At 28.0% G+C, this 15,902-nt stretch overlaps 1 protein-coding gene across 1 annotated transcript; it reads left to right on the top strand.

Annotated features, from left to right (window-relative positions):
* Positions 1 to 2,790: 2,790 nt before the first annotated feature.
* Positions 2,791 to 3,808, top strand: LOC114310033 (ethylene-responsive transcription factor 2). The gene has a single exon (XM_028255941.2). It carries the CDS (start codon positions 2,925 to 2,927, stop codon positions 3,672 to 3,674), a length of 750 nt encoding a protein of 249 aa, XP_028111742.2. The 5' UTR covers positions 2,791 to 2,924; the 3' UTR covers positions 3,675 to 3,808.
* Positions 3,809 to 15,902: the final 12,094 nt, after the last annotated feature.

The following is a 15,902-nucleotide window of genomic DNA, read 5'->3' as shown; positions in this document are numbered from 1 at the left end:
TTAAAGTTTATTTAGATAAGATTTAAAGATTTTTTTTTTAGTTTTTTTTGTTATGTTATAATATAATATATAAAATATAGGTAGATATCTACAACTTTAATAAAAAAATATTATTTGATTTTTTGGGGAAGAGAAAAGGAATGCAAGTTTTAATATTTTTTTTGAAAAGTTGTGAGAGAGATTAGGAAATATTTTGGTTATTAAATAAATAAATCAGTCAATAGTTTTTTTAATTTATTTTGTAAATTAAAAATAAATAAATCAGTCAATAATTTTTTTAATCTATTTTGTAAATTAAAAATCAATAATTTTGGAAAATTGATTAATTTGTCCCATTAAATGATTTAAAATTTTGATAAATATACATAAAAAAATACATAATTATATTATTAAATCATAATTTAAATTTAGATGTTATATCTTTTTGAGATCTATAGCTAAATTCTTATTTTTTAAATTTTTTTTTGTGTGTAACTATAGTGTATGGGAGAAATTGAAAATGGTGTTGCAATAATTATGAGAGAAGTCAAAAGAGATTGTGGGTTGGGAGAAGTCAATAAATGCTGTGGTTGGGTTGGGAGAAGTCAATAAATGCTAAGTTTTTTTTTTTAAATCAAAAAATTAGAAAATTAGGATTAGGAGATTGGAGCTCCCACTGGTAGGAATGGCAACGGGGCGGGGCGGGGCCGGGGATCACCCTCCCCGTCCCCGATCCCCGATGGCAGAACTTCCCCCCGTCCCCGTCCCCGTCCCCGACGGGGAACCCACCCCCACCCCCACCCCCGCCTCCTAACGGGGATCGGGTTTCCCCGACCCCGAAAATCCCCGGCTAAAAAACAACATCAACAAATCTCAACAACATCTCAGTCAGTCAACTCAAAAAGCAACTTAAGAAGATCAAAAAAAAAAAAAAAAAAAAAATCTGTCATAGATATATATATATATATATATAACAATCATAAAAAAAAATTATATATATGTAACAATCAGATCTATTCAACAATCAGATCTATTTTTCTTATTCAGATCTGTTTCTGTTCTTCATGAATCACGATCTGACGGACGGAGGGCTTCACGGACGGAGTGCTTCACGGACGGAGGGAAAGGGAGAGTGTTGACGATCTGATGGAAAGCTTCACGATCTGATGGAGGAGGGCTTCGCCGTGAAGCCTTCACGGACGGAGGGATCTGACGATGGAACGCTTCACGGACGGAGGGAGATGGAGAGGGAGAGGGAGAGGAGAGGGAGGGAGAGAGATGAGACAGAGTCTGAGATCGCTTCACGGACGGAGGGAGATGTAGAGGGAGAGTGAGAGGAGAGGGAGGGAGAGAGATGAGACAGTCTGAGATTTGAGGGAGAGAGAGATGAGAGCCACGGTCGGTGAGAGAGAGAGACACAGGAAATGAGAGGAAATGAAATGGGAGAGTTGACATCAAAATTAATATAATACAACTAATATTTAATAATACAACTAATCATCAGTGTCGGGGAGGAATCGGGGAAATTCCGGGGCGGGGCCGGGCCGGGGCCGGGGCTGACGAGCCTATCCCCGTCCCCGGCCCGAAATTGATCGGGGAGTGATTTTTTAATACCATCCCCGTCCCCGTGGGGATATTTTTCGAGGAAAAACCACTTATTTCGGGGTCGGGGGATCGGGTCCCCGTCGGGCCGGGTTTAAATTGCCATCTCTATCCACTGGGGTTAAAAACCCCATTTTGCTTAATATATAGTATAGATAGATATGTATTTATAGTGTCAAATCAAATTACAATGACCAAAATGCCTTTACTCAACATAAGAGATTTATTTTATTTTTTTTTTTCACAAGCCCTAATTTGTAATTTTAAGACTGCGTATTTTGCACTTTTCCAAAGGATTTTGTTACGTTTTTGACAGTCATATTTTTGGACATTTTATCCAAAAACGTGACTTTTTACTACCTTTCAAAAAATAGCACTATATAAAGTAAAAGCTAAAACACCATTGCTCTTATTTTTCAATAATAAATTGTTTAAACTTATTTAAATTATTTTTGTCTCATAAATTATTAAAACAAAAACTATGTTAAATACTCTGACATAATTTGTTAAAATTTAAGAAAATGTATAAACAATCCCATTAGGTACAAGAATTCATTGAAAGAGAATCTATTAAATACTCAGACATAGTTTGTCAAAATTTAAGAAATGTATAAACAATCCCATTATGTACAACAATTCATTAAAAAAAAATTATATTTTTTAGACAACAGGTGCCGCATTAATCACTGCAGAAAAAGTGTGACATTAATTAATTTGTACGGAGAATTATTTTGAGTAATGTTAGAGACTCTAAATATTCTATTAAAAGTTTTACCAAAGAGTAATATTAGAGGTCCAAAAATTCTACCAAAAGTTTTACCAAATGTCTCACATGGGTGGGACCCACATTGTGTGGGTCTCACACCCATATAAAACATTTGGTAAACATTTGTGGGTCCCACACCCATATGAGACATTTGGTAAAACTTTTGGTAGAATTTTTGGGGCCTCTAGCATTTTTGTTTACCAAATGTTTTATATGAGTGTGAGACACACACAATGTGGGTCCCATGTGGATCCCACACCGTGTAAGACATTTGATAAAATTTTTAGTAGAATTTTTTAAACTTCTAGCATTTTTGAATTATTTTTCAATAAAAAATTGCAGTTTTTAGACACGTGAATTGCCCACTTGTAAACAAGCAATTTCACAGAACCAACATATAAAGTTATAATTAGAAAACTGACACACATTCCACAGGTGCATGAATCTCTTTTCTCCCTCCTCCACACTATAAATTCCCCCAAACCTCTCTCCCCCAAATTCTACTATCTCACACACTCTCTCTCTCTCTCTCCAACAAAACCAAAACCCATATCTACAAACCCAAAATCACACTGACATGTACAGTCACGACTGTGCGCCGGCGAGTTTTCAGGCGACCCATTCCGGTGATCTACCTTTGTATCGCCGGAGCTCAAGCTTCAGTAGTCTTATTCCATGCTTGACTGAAACATGGGGTGACTTGCCGTTAAAAGTTGACGACTCCGAAGATATGGTAATTTATGGGTTCCTACGTGACGCCGTTAATGTGGGCTGGACCCCGTTTAATTTAACGGTGACGGACGTTAAGTCCGAGTTTGAGCCGAGAGATGAACCGGAGCCAGCTACGACTACTACGTCATTGGCGGCGGCTCAATTGGTGGCGCCACCTCTGGAGGCTGCGGTGGTGCCGCGGAAGGGGAAGCATTATAGGGGAGTGAGGCAGCGGCCGTGGGGGAAGTTTGCGGCGGAGATAAGGGACCCGGCGAAGAATGGCGCCAGGGTTTGGCTTGGGACGTATGAGACGGCTGAGGAAGCCGCGCTGGCTTACGACAGAGCGGCTTATAGGATGCGTGGCTCGCGGGCTTTGTTGAATTTTCCTCACCGAATTGGCTCTGATGAGCCTGAGCCGGTTAGGATAACGGCTAAGAGGAGGTCGGCTGAGCCATCTGCGTCAGGTTCGTCGGAGAGTGGCTCGCCCAAGAGGTGGAAGAAAGGGTTGACGGCTCCTGAACAGGCTGAGTTGGAAATGGAGAGCCAATCAAATGTGTTTGAAGTTAGGAATCAGATGAGACAATTGCCAGTTGGCGAACAACTATTGGTTAGCTAGTTTTTCTCGTGGTGCACTGTGTCGTAGGGTGGGGTTTTAGAGGAAGATAGGTGCTTGTTTGGCTGTATGCAATATCATTAACATGTAAAGCACCATTTTGTTTAGAGGGAAAAAATTCCCATGCTTTGAAACCATTCCAATTTTGTGAGGTTTACGCAAAGTTAGAAGCCAAGCTTGAATGGGGAAAGATTAATTCATTAACATTATCAAGAATCATCTATTTTGAAATTAGAGATTAAGGCCATATTTTGAATTAGAGATTAACTAACTTCCTCTTCATCGGACTTGGTGTTACACTTGTATACAAAATATTGCAGTGACTGTTGTGCGGCTCGCAAGACTCATTTTGGGTCTTATTTTGATAATTTAAACAGTTCATTTTGAAAAAAAAATTTACATAGAATATACTTGTAAAAAATTAAATTGATTGGATATTAATAACTGTTTCATCAAATCACATCTGTATATAAAAAAATGAACATGTATATATCAAACTAAATACAAATGTAATTTGATGAAGAGATTATTAATAATCGATCAACTTAATTTTTTTACACTTCTCGATATTCTCTAAAAGTTGAACAATTTCAATTATCAAAACATGACTGAAATGAGTTTCACAAACTGTACAACAGTCACCATTATGTATTACGGAGAACAGTTACACCAAATCCTTCTTCATCTATCTTATTTTGGTACTTATCATGACTTTCAATGGGTAGGTTTACAATTATTAATGGTACTTATCATGACTTTCAATGGGTAGGTTTACAATTATTAACTTTTTTTTCCACAGTAATTAAGGGGTGGCTTGGATGCACCAAGAAAACAACAAAATAATTTAATTACAGTAAAATAAATGATAGGACGATCGTATCAATTGCAAATAGGGTTAGCGTACTGGTGTGACTAAAACTTGGTTATTCTTCTTTTTCTTTTTTTCTTTTTCATTTCAATGTATCATAATGCAATATGATGAAGTATAATAATCAACAATTAAAACATAAATCACAATTAATAAACTTTCAAAATAGGAGAGAAAGATTCAAAACAAATATATAAAAATAAATAAATAAATAATAGCAACACGCATGGAGGTAAAGGAATTGAATCCAAGCGGTTTGGCTTAATTCTATTAATAAAAATTTCGCTTTAACTGGAATAATAAAGTGAGGTCAAGTGTACAACACTTTCCAATTGAGATCAATTAGAACTTGTATGTGTCTTATCTTGCAAAATTTGCTATTGGTATTTGGGACTACTACATGATCCTGTTGCAACCATCATACCTGAAAAGCTTTAGATTGGTAAAAAAATTATAAAAAAAAAAAAAAGAAAAGAAAAGAAGACCATAACTACAATTTTAAAGATATACTATTTTTTTTTTCTTAAAATAACAAATTTAATAAAGTTGTGTCTATGAATACCGAATTAATATAATTTTTTTTTAATTTTATTTAATGAACGATTTATACATAAAACTCTACAAAATGAACAAATTAAATAGTTAGAATATGAAATTAACAAATGAACAATTCAAAATAAATACGCAGTGAAGCCCATGAATTCGCAACAGATTTGGGGTGGTTGTTGTGTCCCTAACACAACAGCCACTGTTGTGCAGCTAAATGGACCCATTTCGGGATCCATTTTGATGATTCGAACCATTTATATTTTTAAATATATTAAGTAGAACATAATTACAAAAAATCAAATTAATTGAATATTGTTAACTTTTTCATTTACTCACATTTGTATTCATTTTAACATTTTAAATCACAATTGTCATGTATTTTTGTAGATACAAATGTGACTGAATGAAAATGTTAACAATATCCGATTAACTTTATTTTTTATAGGTGTATTTTATTCGCTATACTCTTAAAGATGAATGGTTCGAATTATCAAAATAATCTCATTTAGCTACACAGCAGTAACTGCTATACTAAAGCACAACAGCCACCCCCAATCCCTTTGCAACACCCCAGAAATTTAATAATGGACAGAATAGAATCCCTTTTCCTCTTAAAAGTATTTAGTGTACAGTTGTTTTAAAATCACAATCGAAAATTAAAAAACATTCACTTTATTTGATTTTAATTTCCTATATTCAATTTTCTATAAACTAAGTTTTTTCTTTTTTTTCATATATACATTTTTTGTTTTTAGGTAATTTTTTAATATTTTAAGTAAAGTTTTTACTTTTTAGATACACATAATATAAATATAATTAAAAAGTATAATATTTGTGAAATTATTTTTTAAAAAATTCACTAAATACCAAAATCACAACAAAAAAAAAAATGAAAATTTAGTTTGTTTTCATATTCTTGTATATTTATTGATTTTTTAAAATATTTTATATAAATATTTTACTTTTTAGGTACGTTTTATGTTAGGTGCATTTAAAAATTAAAAAATTTGCTTAAAATATTAAAAAAAATTAAAAACAAAAAGACACGAAAATTGAAAAATTCAATTCTCAAAAAATTGAATTCAAAAAACTAGAACCAAATAAGGTTTTTTTTTTAATAAAGAAAACAAAAGAGAGCATGAAAAATTAAGAGAAAATAACATAACGGAATAAATTTTCAAAAAAATAAATAAATATCAAATTAATAAAAAAGTATTCATAAATTTCATATGGGGAATGTTGATCTATTTAGTACTAATAGTTTTCTTATGAACCGGTTAATCTTTTTTGTTTTGAAAAGTTATATTTATTTGATTTATTGCCATTTTAATTTAAGCAAATGCTCTTTTGTGATTTATTTTTAAAATTTTTTGATTCGTTTCTGGGATGAGAATGAAAAGATGAGGTGTAAAAAATTATTTTTGGGGGAATTGGTGGATGAAGTGTTGGTTGTCGAGCATTGAAATATATATTTCTATTAGTGTGATTTTCTGGTGTTACATTGAAATGTTACATTAGAGTGCTACATTTAGAAAAAGTACACTAATTAGTTTTTATGTGTTGTAATGATTGAAGTATTCTGTTTGGAAAAAATACACTAATGTTGTGTTTGGTTGTAGGATTTGCAGAGGAATTTGAAAAAGAAAATGGAAAAGGTAGGTGAAATGTGAATAAAATATACCTACATTTCACCTAGTTTCACACATCTTTTTTTTTTTTTTTTTTTTTTTTTCAAATCCCTCCCCAAATCCTCTAACTAAACACAACATAAGGAGTTTTTTTTGAAAATGTTATGTTGTTACGTTTTAAAAAAATATACTAAGAATTTTTGTTAGTGTTTTACATTAGAATATTACGTTTGACAAAAGTACGCTAAGGAGGTTTTTTGAAATGTTATGTTGTTACATCTGAGAATAATATACTAAGGAGTTTTTAATATATTACATTAGAATGTTATGTTCGAGAAAAGTATAATAATAAATTTTTTGTATTACATAGATTGTAGTGTTACGTATAAAAAATATATATTAAGAATTTTTTTTTCGAATGTTACGTTGTTACGTTTGAGAAAAGTATAATAAGAAATTTTTTAACGTGTTAAATTAGAATGTTACGTTTGAGAAAAGTATACTAATGTGTTTTTTTTTAAAATGTTATGTTTAATAATTTTAATATTATGAGACAATTCACATTTGTCTCTCAATACATAACCCAAGCGCATTTATAGTTGGACCTTTACGTAATTCACAATAGGATGAGACTTTTGGGTCTATAAAAAAATAGAGAACTAAACAATTTATAACATCATTATTTAAAATTTATTAATGTTTTACTCTAATTTTTTTTTATACATAGTATTAATAATTAAATTTGTATTTTTTTATTTATAAATTTATACTTTTTATTTGTGACTATTCACATGTAATAATTTCAAAAATCGAACATATTGTTGTATGAATGGAATGAAAAGCATCAAATCATAGTTCACATCAAAAGTAACACAATTTTCCATGAAACGTTCCTTTCACATTCTAAAAGACAATTTTCCATGAAACGTTCCTTTCACATTCTAAAAGTCAGTCAGTCAGTCTTCTTGTAGTGGTTGGCATCTTCTCAGCCATTAGGTGGAAAAGGGAAGTGGAAAGGGTTTTCGCTTATCTCCGGCCTAAATCGGACTGAGGAGGTAATATATAAATTTTATAAGGGCAAATTACGTATACCTTTTTTGAAATTTAATTAAATTATAGATATTTTTTTGAAATTTTAGAAATTATAGATATACTTTTGAGATTTATATTTTCATAATAAATTGTTCCCTGAAATTTATATTTTCATAACAAATTGTCCCCTGAAGTTTATATTTTCATAACAATTTACTTCCTAATTTATTATGCAAATAGTATCTCAGGAGGTATCTGTAATTTCTCAAACCTCAGGAGGTATCTGTAATTTTGCTAAACCTCGAGGGGAGTATATGTAATTTGCCCAAATTATAAGGATAAATTATAAATATATTTTTTGAAATTTTATTAAAATATAAATTGTTTTATGTAGTTTTGAAAATTATATTATATTTTTTGAGATTTTTAATTTTATAATAAATTGTATTTTTTATTAATAAATTATTAAATTAATTAACAATTTTTAATGATGTTAAAAATATGTTTTAATTAATAATTTAGGTAATTTTATTATTTTATAAAAAGCAATTATGAATTTTATTTTATCAGTTAATTTTGTTAAATAAAAATTTCTAATAAGGGAGTATTTGTAATTTTTCAAACCACATGGACTAATCTGTATTTTAAACAAACCTCAGAAGTTATATTTCTAATTTACCTAAATCATAATTATACTAATAGATATTTTAAAAGATAATTTTAAAAATTAATATTTTAAAATGTAATAATTATACTATTAAAAAAATTAAATTTTTTTAAAATAAACTATTATTTTGAGACAAAAAGAATAACTTAACATAGAAATATATATCATGAAAACTCCAATTTTTCGGTTGGGAGTTTTATGAACTTTTTGTTCGTGCGCCTCTTTGTTTAGTTTTGAATTTTAAAAACGAGAAACATTAAGGATACTAATTACTTTCTTTGATTTCAGTTTTTAAAATTTACTTTTTAAAAAATTTTATTTTTTTGTTTTCACTAATTTTTTTTAATATTTTAAGAATTTTTTTAATTTTTAGACATATTTAACATAAATACGCTTAAAAATTATAATATTTGTTAAAAAAATCTGTAAAAAAATTCATTAAATACTAAAAATATATAAAAAAATTAAAAAATTAAAAAATTCAATACATTTTTCGTATTTTTGTGTATTTATTAATTTTTTAAAATATTTTTTCACAAATATTTCACTATTTAGATACATCTAAATAAGGTACATCTAACAAAGAAAAAAAAATTTCTTCAAATTTTAAAGAATATTACTAAAAATAAAAAAAATAAAAAAATTTAAGGGTAAATTACATTTACCTCCCCTGAGGTTTCTGACAAATACAGGGACCTCCCTTGTGGTTTGAATAATTACAGTAACCTCCCCTACTTTACCTGACAATGTCAAGATTCTCCCAAAATTTAACCGCCGTTTATGCACCTAGCCGACCCTGCTGATGTCATCAACTGTAAACACAAAAATACCTAAAATGCCCTCAAGTGCCTATAATGCCTGTAATGTAAATACTAAAGTGCCCAATGTAAACACTTAATTTTATTTTTTTATTTTAAATATATATTTTTTATTTAAATATTTTATTTTATTTTGTAAATATTTTAATATTTTAATTTTAATATTTTAAACTCAAAATATAATTTCACACTCAAATCGTAACTAAATACATAACTCAAAACTCAATTCAAAAATTATTTTCAAACCTCATAACCAAACACATAACTCGAAACTCCACATTATTTTCAAAACTATACACTCAAATCATAACAAAAAAATTAAAATATTTAAAAATATATTTATAAAATAAAAAATAAAATTTTTAAAATTTGTTAATATTTAAAAATATATATTTAACATAAGTTTGTATTTTTTTTAAGTTTGTGTTTGGTTATGAGTTTTGAAAATAATTTTTGAATTGACCAACACAATCATAAAACTCAATTCAAAATTATTTTCAAACATCATAACAAAACACATAACTCGAACTCCACATTATTTTCAAAACTCTACACTCAAATCATAACAAAACACATAAATTTTTTTTAAAATATTTAAAAATATATTTACAAAATAAAATAAAATATTTAAAATAAAATAAAAAAATTTAAAATTAATATTTAAAAAATATATTTAACATAAGTTTGTATTTTTTTAAGTTTGTGTTTGGTTATGAGTTTTGAAAATAATTTTTGAATTGACCAACACAACCATAAAACTCAATTCAAAAAATATTTTCAAACATTATACCCAAACACATAACTCGAAATTCCACACTATTTTCAAATCTCTACACTCAAATCATAACAAAACACATAAAAAAATTAAAATATTTAAAAATATATTTATAAAATAAAATAAAATAAAAAAATTTAAAAATTTTAATATTTAAAAAATATAGTTAACATAAGTTTGTATTTTTTTAAGTTTGTACTTGGTTATGAGTTTTGCAAATAATTTTTGAATTGACCAACAAAACCATAAAACTCAATTCAAAAATTATTTTCAAACATTATACCCAAACACATAACTCGAAACTCTACACTATTTTCAAAACTCTATATTTGGTTAAGACTCTATGAGTTTTAAAAAGATTTTTGAAAATTTCTAATTGGAATTGTAATTCTAAAAGAAAACCAAACATGTTTCTAAAAAAAATATTTTTTCGGAACATGTTTGTACTCAAAACTCAATTCAAAAATTATTTTCAAAAACTCATAACCAAACACAAATTTAAAACTCAATTCAAAACTCAAAACCAAACTTTTTCCAAAACTCTATTTTAAAAGAAAAAATTTAAAAAATATATTTTATTTTTTAAAATTATTTTTAGAGTCATGATTTGAGTGTGGAGTTGTATTTTGAGTTATGAGTTTTGAAAAGAAAAAATTTATTTTGTTATAAGTTTTGAAATTTTTCGAACTTATTTTTTTAGGGTAAATATTTTATATTTTAAATATTTTTTATTTATTTTAATGTGCATTATATTTCATACATTTATGTGTTGTATTTTTTAATATTTTAAATATATTTTTTAAATATTAAAAATTTTTTAAAAAATTATTTTTTATTTTAAATGTGTCATTTTTAATATAAATATTTTTAAATTATTTTATTTTATGGTTGTGTTGGTCAAAGCAAAAGGTTTTTTTGTCTTTTACTTTATGGCAGTGATGTTTGTCTTGAAGAAAAGGGTTTTTCGTCTTTTTGCAGGTACAAGCAAGGGTAATATGGTCATTTTATATAAAATACTAACGTCGTTTGTGCAAAATAGACAGAATGGGGGAATCTTGACATTGTCAGGTAAAGTAGGGGAGGTTACTGTAATTATTCAAACCACAGGGGAGGTCCCTATATTTGTCAGAAACCTCAGGGGAGGTAAATGTAATTTACCCAAAATTTAATTTTCAGAAAACTGAATTCAAAAAACTCAAATCAAACACATTGATAAAACTTATGTGTCTGATAGTTGATCCCACTAAAATTTATAAGTGTGTTAGTAAGATTGTTAATAAAAGTATTATCTCTAGCATTGTTGTTTTGAATTTTAAAAAATATATATATATATATTATTTTTATTAAAATTTTAAAATAATTTAATTATTTTTTTTTAGATCCATTTAATCTAGATATAAAATTTGTGAACAAAAAATTAATTTTTTTTTAATATTTATTGAATTCTCTTTCTAAAAATATTTTACTTTTTTGTAAGTATATTTAGATTGAGTGCATTAAAAAAATTGATTAGAATATATATAAACAAAATCACCAAAAATAACAAAACACAGAGAAGAGAAATTGAATTGACCGAACAACTTGATGAATTGACCCAACAAAATTTTTAAAAATTTTTTAGTGCGTGGAAATTTTATATATGTGTGATAAACACATTCACTACACTAAAAGTTCCCAGGATAGACCGCATGAGTAGAGAAGAATTGGAAATTTATGGGGTGTGTGATGATGGCTGTAGGAAAGTCGGTAGGAATTAGGATCCTCTACTTGTACTTTCTTCCTGTTTCTCTATTTGTAATGGTGGAGATGCACTCTAAAATGATCAAACGGTTTAGATTTGACTATTTTTTTTTATAAAAAAACAAAATTATTTTAAATTTTTTTTATTATTTTAAATCGGTAGATTTGGACTGTTGGACCATCTTAAGATGCATTTCACCATTACAAATAGAGAGACAATGAGAGGATCTGGACTCAATGGACGGAACCATTTCCTTTCCTTTCCTTTCCTTTTCTTTGTTTTCCTAATGGGGACCATCTCCGGTCTATTATTAGATTGGATCATCTAATTCGGCTTATGAAATTTATTTTTGAATTATATTTCGATAATTTGAACAGTACACATTTTAAAATTTATTGAGGACATAATTTGATAATTTAACTTTTTATAAAAATAATATTAATAAATTTTAAAATATAAATAATTGAATTAGATGGTCCAATCCGATAATGGACCAGAGGCCGTCCACTACCCATTGGAAAAACAAAGAAAAGTAAAGGAAAGGAAATGGTTCCATCAACTTTCCTATCCATCATCAGACACTCATTTCCAATTCTTCTCTACTCATGCAGTCTATTCTGGAAATTTTTACTGTAATGAATGTGTCTATCACACATACATAAAATTTCCACACACTAAAAAAAATTAAAAATATTTTGTTGGGTCAAAGTCAATTCATCAAGTTTTTCGGTCAATTCAATTTCTCTTCTTTGTGTTTTGTCATTTTTGGTGATTTTTTTTTAAATATGTATTGTAATCAATTTTTTAATGCAATCAATCTAAATATACTTAGAAAAAAAGTAAAATATTTTTTAAAAAAGAATTCGATAAATATTAAAAAAAATTAAATTTTTTTCACAAATTTTATATTTAGATTAAATGGATCTAAAAAAAAATTTGATTAAATTATTTTAAAATTTAATAAAAATAAATTTTTTATTTATTTTAAATTAAAAAAAAAAACAATGCTAGAGATACTACCACTTTTATTAACAATCTTACTAACACACTCATAAATTTTGGTGGGATCAATTATCAGTGAGACACATAAGTTTCATGAGTGTATTAGTAAAATTGTTAATAAAAATATTTACTGTGTTTGGTTATAGTTTTCTAGAAATTTAGTTTTTTTTTGTTTTTCATGTTTTTTTTTTTTGTTTTTAATGAATATTTTTAAAATTTCAATCAATTTTATTACTTTGTTAGATGCACCTTACTTAGATATATCTAAATACTAAAATATTTTAAAAAATTAATAAATATACAAAAATACTAAAAATGCACTGAATTTTTGAATTTTATTTTTGGTATTTAGTGTTTTTTTTAAAGGTTTTTGTTTCACAAATATTATATTTTTTTAAGTGTATTTATGTTAGGTGTGTCTAAAAATTAAAAAAAATTACTTAAAACATTAAAAAAATTTAGTGAAAACAAAAAAATACAGAAAACAAAAAATTAAAATTTTCTACAAAGTAAATTCTGAAAATTTAAACCAAACAGAGTGATTAGTATCCCTAACATTTCTCGTTTCTAAAATTCAAAACGTATAATCAGAAAATTATCTAGAATGTTAAATCTAAATATGATATTCGTAGAGTTGATTATCACAAATGATATAATTAGATCATTTTCAATTATAAATAATAAAAAAAAATTAGTAATAACCAAACACTATATAAAGTACAACCAAAAACTTTTGAATAAATCATATGATACACGGGTGATTATTCGGTAGTTTGAGAGTATGGTCTCGTGTGCTCTATGATAGTGTGAATGGTAGAGAAAGTGAAATATTAATTATTTATATTAGATAATTAAAAAATATGAGAAGAAATAATAAATGATAATTGTTTAGAGGATATGATCACGAAAACTATTGTATAATTTTCATGATACACACCCAAAAGGGGCTTGGGTATGTCATTAGTGGTCTATTTTCATGATACACACCCAAAACTCTTGTCATGTCATTAGTGGTCTATTAAGAGTAATGTTAGAGACTCCAACTAATCTATCAAATGTTTTACCAAACCTTTTACATAGGTGTAGGACCCACACACATGTGGGTTTGTATAGATCCCACATCCATGTAAGAAGTTTGGTAAAATATTTAATAGATTGTTTGAGATCTCTAACATTTTTCCTCCGTTAAAACATCAAAATTAATACTCTGAATCATTGTTATTTATTTAAATGGGATATATTCATGAATGAACATGATGCTTTGATTGTAAATTTTAAATAATTTTCTGATTGTATTTTCTTCCTACATAGACCCACTGTTTTAAAAATTCACTCCCAAGTTACGCTCTAGTCTCAATGGAAACGTGATTTTATTGAGGTATGACATTTAATTAATTTAAATTTTTTTTTATAGATAATCTGAAATCTTACATTATGAACAGTTTAAATTATTAAATTAAATTCGAGGCACACTTTTTTATTGTGAGTTATAAATACTAATTAGTTTAATTTTTTCATAAATAATCTAAAATCTTACAATATGAATGGTTTATACTATTAAATTAAATTTGAGACACACCCTTACAAACTCATAACACGGTACTATACCTTATGGCCATGTTTGATTCACAACACTAATAGTGAGGTATTAATAATCCTATCAAATTAGTGTGGTATTAACTATCCCACCCCTACCCCATTATTAATAATCCTACAAATTTGTTGGATTAATTATCCATTGGATTAATAATCCTAAACCAAAATGTCAAAACAAACATAGGATAATTGGGCCCACGGATTAATAATCCCAATCCCATGCTTTAATCCTTCCAATCAAACATGCCCTATAGAGACAGCACTAACCCAGTCCTAGCTCAACATGTTACCATCACTATAGTGAATGTTACTAATGCCATTTTTCTAAAACTTCCAATTCTTCAACTCATGTGCGGTCTATCTTGGGAATTTAGTGAATGTGTCTCACACATAAGCGCCGTGCTTCGCATGATAGTCTATGCCTATAGTTCAAGTAATCTCAAATTACTTAATTTGAAATTTACATTAATCTAAAAGGATCTTTAATATTTGATCACTAATTACTGATGTTTTTCTATTGCGCACTACTTGTAGCTTGTTATTTTTCCCGTTCAGCAATAACTGTGAGTGTTACCGATAAAAACATCTCATATTTGCAAATATTACATCAGCAAAACTATGGGAAGGTTAGGGTCCCTACAAAACAAATAGTATATAAGCAAAATAATAATAAAAATTCATAGTGCATATTGTGCAAAACTTCAAGGAGGTTATGAATTTTTTTTTTTTTTTTCTTCTAATTGTAATATATGTATTAAGTTATATTTTGAAAAAATGAATTGATTTTTTTCAACATGTCATTCTAACAAATAATTGATCAAACCCAAATTCCCACAATTTTTTCCAAGAAAGATTGTATTAAAAATAGTGAAAAACAACAAATAGAAAAGGAAGAAACATAATATAAGTAGGATGGGATAAGGCTAGATATCTATGTAAGGGGAGGATTTTTCAACATTTGGTTGGTTGGTAGGAAGCCAATAGATGCAACACTAATCGTCATTGTCAATGAACCAAATCACTTCAAGAAAAAACACTTTTCGTGACCAATATTTTGGTCGCGAAAAGTACCATATTTGGTCGTTAAAACCTTTTCGCGGCCAAAATATGTTGGTCGCGAGTTGGTCGCTAAAGTCTCGTCACAGATAGTTTTCTGCGATCAAAAAAGCCTTTGGTCACTAAAAGTGACTATTCGCGACCAACTTTTTTGGTCGCGGAAAGTCCAATTCATATTAGCAAAAGTAAACTTTTAGCGACCAAAGATAAGTTGGTCGCCAAAAGTTAGCGCCTTGACCCAAAAAAAATAATTCTTTTGTGCTACCTGAAACTTAAACTCCTGACCAAGGAGTTACCATGCACCCAATCCACTCTACCAATAACATGCTTCTTGTTCATATTTGACAAAAAATATATATTACTTATAAAAATTGGGTTATTTATTATTTTATAAAACTTTTAATGCCTAAACAGAAAAATAGCATGTAATTACAGTAGTATCATTTTTTAAAAAATTTATCCCGCCATAACTTTCCACGGCCAACTTTTTTTTGGTCGC

Source organism: Camellia sinensis, chromosome 1 (assembly GCF_055761805.1).
Source record: "Camellia sinensis isolate YWXY chromosome 1, ASM5576180v1, whole genome shotgun sequence".
In the NCBI taxonomy this organism is placed as follows: Eukaryota; Viridiplantae; Streptophyta; class Magnoliopsida; order Ericales; family Theaceae; genus Camellia; species Camellia sinensis.
The sequence above is the reverse complement of the archived record's forward strand: the minus strand, read 5'-3'. Positions and strand labels throughout refer to the sequence as shown.

Coding starts and splice junctions, on each gene's coding strand:
- LOC114310033 (XM_028255941.2), top strand. CDS start 2,925: ATGTACAGTCACGACTGTGCGCCGGCGAGTTTTCAGGCGACCCATTCC.